General features: G+C 32.8%; 1 protein-coding gene across 3 annotated transcripts in view; it reads left to right on the top strand.

Annotated features, from left to right (window-relative positions):
* The first annotated feature begins 3,522 nt into the window (after nt 1-3,522).
* Nucleotides 3,523-6,000, top strand: part of LOC126892622 (zinc finger protein OZF-like) — a 115,977-nt gene continuing 113,499 nt past the window's right edge. For 2 of the 3 annotated variants that reach the window (XM_050662233.1, XM_050662232.1), the window contains exon 1: nt 3,523-3,914. In XM_050662233.1, the coding sequence (XP_050518190.1) occupies nt 3,716-3,914 (199 nt within the window). In that variant the 5' untranslated portion in view covers nt 3,523-3,715. The remainder of the gene's footprint in view (nt 3,915-6,000) is intronic. The other variant, XM_050662234.1, reaches the window with a different exon arrangement.

The following is a 6,000-nucleotide window of genomic DNA, read 5'->3' as shown; positions in this document are numbered from 1 at the left end:
CATTTGACACCTCATTTGTCATTCTACCTGGTATAGTGACTGAAGGAGTTATATTCGCGGTCGGACGGACAGACAGCCTATTAGGCCACACCAAGTCTTTTAAATTCTCACCAACTTGTTCACACTTTTTCAAAATTGGTGAAAACAATAAATTATATTTTGTATCGTTGTATCAATATAAACCAAAAAGAATAATTAGTGAATGTCACGCCACTATAATATATTTTATTATTGGTCTTTCAATGCTAAAATCAGGATAAAAAAGGTATTTTATCCATGGTTTTAATCAATATAATTCTCACCATTACTTTGTGTTGTATTTGCAACCTTTTGTAAATCAAAAATAATTCCACCATATTAAGAATGTCAACAAAAGCCGGCCCTGCATGCAACCTTTCTCTCAGTGCAACTAAAATTTTATTGATACACGCCAGAAATGTGCGAGACTTTTCTCAGTGTACTCGCGTGTACACTTGCCAACTCGATACTAAAATTAAGTACATGCTAACAACAAAAGAATCGCCGTCCGTGTCGGTTCTTGTGAGAGATATGTATTCTTTGATATGACTAACAAGGATTGTGTCTTTAGAAAAAATGTGCAGATGTTTGTTAAAACAAAATAAAATTAAAAATGATTACACAAATCACGTGTATAATCCACTGACATACGTCAAAAATATATTGATTTTTTGATTTGTTTGGAAAAATATTTGACGTCACACTATCAAGGCCGCGTACCACCATCAAATAATTTGATCAAACAGTTTGAGCAAACTCCGGAAGTACGTCAAAGTGACGTCACAATTGCAGTTTTTTTGAAATTCTAAAAATCTGTGCGCTCAGTCTAGTTTGATCAAATTTTTTGTATTGAGTTGTCTAACTTGTTTGTACTTTATTTAAAATTAAAATTTTTCATTATTATCCACAATGAACACTCAGGATGTGACGTCACTAACTGTCACTTTCAGTTTGCTGAAACCAGTTTGATCAAATTATTTGATGGTGGGACGCGGCACTGTGACGCGGCCTTCACGGTCCATTGAATAAGAAATTGACCAAGTTATTCAAGGCCAAATTTGACATGTACAAAATGTATGGTTTGTGGTACAAAACACAATTTGACATCCAATTTTACCCACAGATCACCTAAAGTGTACTTTAGGTGATCTGTATGTACTAACTTTAATGTGAATCAAAAGAAAATGAAGGAATTTGATGAAATAGAATAATTGGATATGTTTTATTTTGTGAAATTTCTTTATTTTCTTTTTATTCACGGCAAAATTGGATGTAGAATTGTGTTTTGTATAAGTCAAATTTGACCTTGAAGAAGTTGGTCCATTTCTTGTTCAATTTATTAGGGAGTTTTTGTGCACACAAATACGTAAACGTAACGCATCTTTTTGACATATACGCTTGCGCATTAATGGTTGAACTCCCGTATCGCGATACGTATTACCTAAGGTTACGGGCTGGTACGTTAGGTTCATACGCATCCCTATCGAGCCGAAAGTCACCGAATGCACACGAGGATCTTGCCCGATTACCTACCAAATGAACATTTCATCAGCGTACTACCCGTTTATAAACATTTTAAGGTTATATTGGTTATTGGTTTAGTCTATTTGAGTAAAATTATTCTGTGTTTGTAATTGGAACTTCATAATAGATTTAAAATTTTATTGTTTTTAAGTTGTCTATTAATAAAGCAAAACAAACAAATCTTGTATTAATTTAAGAAATACAGTGATCACCACAATTAATAACTAGATAAACAAATGACCTAGTTTCAGTAAAATTTTCAAATAAATATTACCACACTATTTACATTATACCTACTGGAATTCTGATGTAGGTATACAATAATTTACAACTAAAAAGTAGGTATAAACAAAAATAAAAAAAATTTAACCTAAGGAAACATAATATTTTTATATTTAAATAGAAGCAATTAAAACCATACAATTTCATCATTCATTTATCTTTTTTTACATTTGTATATTAATTGTATATTGTGTGAACATTGTTTTATTTTTTTGAATGTCAACGGAATTTAAAAATGACTTTACGATTTGCTTTACGTTACGTTAAGGCAGTTACAAAAACTACCTATTTTAACATTCATCCTCTACGACACGTTAGTTGCTTTACGTATACGGAGATGCGTACGTTACGTAGCAACAAAAACTCCCTATTGTTGATGTAAAGCGGGGTTTACTCTTACTTTACTCAGTTGCTCGTGGTTGTCCAGCCCTGTGGTCGTCCTAGTTCTAACGCCGCTGTGTCTAGGTACACGCTAACGTGTACGCAAATAAAAAAGTTAGGTACACCCTTAAACGTCATCAAGTCAGTGACGTCATTATTTAGTTGGTACACGCTAATTTGAGCCTTATGGCCTTATTAAGTATCTGTAAGTATCGCGAGTGTCAGAGTGTGGTTAGAATATTTGTCTAATCGCGTTATGTTTACACTTTAATATTAATTTGCCAAGAGTTTCCTTATTTTTACTTGTTTAGGGCCGGTCTCAGGGGCGTCATTTGATAGGGGGCAGGGGGGGCATTTGCGCCGGTCTTTTCACCTCCGAATAAAAGTTATTCGGAGGTTTATTTGACAGATTTACATGTAATCTGCCGCATAAACTTCCTAATAAATAGTTATTCGGAGGTGAAAAGACCGGGCCTTAGTGTTTTTTTGTTAATTAACTATGGAGTATGGACAATTATTTAGTTCGTTTAATGAGTTTAACAACATTCTAAAACAGTATGAATAAGATAAGAGACAAAAATTTGTGATTAAGGGTAGCATAAGTAATAAGATAAAATATACGGGGTGATTGATTAGTGTGATAAAGCTCAGTAGATTCGCTATAGTAATAGATAGCAATAAAAGTTAGTAACAAAATTTTAGCAAACTTTGAGCTTCATATTACAAAATTACTAAAATCAGTTAGAATGTTACAGGGCGTTCGATAATATAGTGGCAGACGAAACTTATGTTTTTTAAATGGAACACCCTATATTTTATTTTATGTTCGAAATCTTCTTAACTTCCATATCACAAAAATATAAAAGTTTATTATGTTATACAGGGTATTTACAAAGTTATAACCAATTTTACATGAAAATCGTAACAAGTTCAAATCCCTGTATAAATGAAAATAAACACCACAGCAAAAATGAACACCAATATAAACTGGTATAATTAACTTACGTATAAAAATTATTTTAGCAGTATTTTGTATATTATATCATATATCATGTTAACGAATAGCTATTTATTTTGCTAACCTGAATATATACTTTTATATACATATTGTTTTAGTACAATTAAGTTTGAAATATCTGAATAGTTTTGCTTCCCTTCGCCCCTTCACTTAATAAAAATATTTTCTATCAAACAAACAACAATAAACACAAACATATCAAAATAGCGTGTACCAAAATATAAAGTCACTGCGCGCACGCTAAATAATGACGTCACTGGCTTGATGAAGTTTAATTCGCGTGTACCTAACTTCTTTATTTGCGTACACGTTAGCGTGTACCTAGACACAGCGTTCTAACGCTAACGCCTAACGCACTCTACCGGCTGCCATATTGATTTAATTTTGATAGCATATTTGAATGCCCTATTTTGGCTTGGCATCTTTTCTTTTCTGATATTTGTTTATTTATTGTTTACAATTTACAAAAGGTAAACATATATACTAAAAATCATGTTTGTTCAAACTCAAACTGAAGTAAAACAGGAAATTTCTGAGACAACTTGCAAAAGAGAAGTAGATGAAGTTCTAGAGGATGCCTTTAAAATAGAAATCAAGGAGGAGCCTACCAGGGAAAGTACAAATTATGATGCATTTGATTATTTAGACGTTAAGAAATGTTCTATAAAAGCTGAAATCAAACAAGATGATGGTAAGTAAATAAAGAGTAGTTAGGTATGTAGGTTTCTATGATCTTGCCGACTGATACAAATATAGTGGAACCCCGCTAAGTCGGCCTCCGATAACCCGGAAATCAGGCTATCCCGGACCGATTTTCATCAGACAAAACAAACATTTTTTCAGTTTGACCAAGTTTTTTACCAAGAAATAAACCATACTGTATACAACTGTACGTAATTTAGATGTGCATAATATGTATTTCATGCTTTTGCAATTATTATAATGGAGTTTATCTGTAAGTGTCCCGTGTTTTAGTGGTGGAATAACAGTAGCTGGTAAGAAAATCTCCAATTTAAGATTTGCTGATGACACTACACTTATAGCAGCAAATGAGCAAAAAATGGTTGATCTCCTGCGAAGAATTGAGTAGGTACGAAACCAATAAAGTTGATCTGAAAATCAATAAAGCTTAGACAAAAATAATGGTGGTCGACAGATTTGACACTATTCAACTGACTAACATGTTACAGGAATACCAGATAGTAAACGCCTTTGTCTATCTCGGCTCTAGTATAACCAACGATGGTAACTGTGAAGCAGAAGTTCGGAGACGTATTGGTATGGCAAAAAATGCAATGAGTCACATAACTAAAGCTTGGAAAGACAGATCTATCTCTCAAAATATCAAGATGAGACTGGTGAATGCCCTTGTATTCTCAATATTTCTATACAGCGCAAAGACTTGGACTCTTCACGCATGCGAGTGCCCAAAAATTTAGCCTTTGAGATGTGGTGCTGGAGAAGAATGCTGCGCATACCTTGGACAGCTCATAGGATAAATGTTTCCATTCTAAACCAACTCAATATTAAAAAAAGGCTGTCCACAATATGTCGGCAACGAATACTGCAATTCTTTGGTCACGTGGTTCGCAGAGGTGACTACAGCTTGGAGAGATCAACTGTTTCTGGAAACGTTCCGAGGAGAAGATCAAGAGGACGATCACCAACTAGATGGTCCGACCAAATAAAGAATTCAGCATGAAACTCATTCTGCGAAGCTCTTAGAGCAGCTGAAGATAGAGACCAATGGAGAAACATCGTTAGGAATATTGGAGGAAATCACGATCCTCAGTAATGGGGAAATCACAAGAGAGAGAGAGAGAGAGATACCGTGTTTTATTGAAATTGAAATAGAAATCCTACTAACAATATTTAAATATGAATTTGCTTAATTAAATGTAACATACAATATATGCAATATTATACAACACATACAGATTTATTAAAATTTTTTTTTTATCTAGGTAAAATATATGTCTTCAGTAATTTTTTAAAAATTTGAACTGTCAGTGCATTCTTAACACTGGGGGGAAGATGGTTAAATTCATTCATACATTTGTAAAACAGGGATGTCATTGTGCTATGTTTATTAGTTTTTTGAATATCAAAATCTTCAATATTTCTCATGGTATATGAATGAACTTGACCCCTCAATGTAACATATTCATTAAAATATGCAGGCAGCATTCCTTTTTTTAATTTAAAAATGAAAACCATAGTAAGGTAGTAAAGCCTTTGTTGAACTGAAAACCAACCTAAAGTAGAGTACATCATCATTATTAATTTTTACCATATTCTCTGGCTAACCCAGATCGGCCGCAGTGCCGATTAATCCGACTTATCGAGGTTCAACTGTAATATGTATTCCTTTTCAATTTTCATCATCTAATTCTAATACTATGAGGGCTGAGGACAATAAGGTTCCAAGCGCCATTTCATAAATTTTTCAGGAGACAAATTTCTAATTTTAAACTATCATAACTTCGTTATTTGAAGGACTGTAAATCTTAAAATTATTTTATAGGTACCACAGTGTGGTAAATTGTGATAATGCCTCACATTAGATAATGTCATAAGTAATAGAATAGAATAATAGAATAGAATAATTTTTATTTGCATAAAATTTTTACATATTTGAGCAAATAACGTCAAGTGAATGTAAAAGTAAAAAGAAAAGAGATTGTATAAATCTAAAGTACTTACATAGAACAATTTTTATCATAGTTAAAATTAAAAATAAAAATTAGACATTACATGTTACAAAAACAACTAATACT

This window comes from Diabrotica virgifera, chromosome 9 (genome assembly GCF_917563875.1).
Source record: "Diabrotica virgifera virgifera chromosome 9, PGI_DIABVI_V3a".
NCBI lineage: Eukaryota > Metazoa > Arthropoda > Insecta > Coleoptera > Chrysomelidae > Diabrotica > Diabrotica virgifera.
The sequence above is the reverse complement of the archived record's forward strand: the minus strand, read 5'-3'. Positions and strand labels throughout refer to the sequence as shown.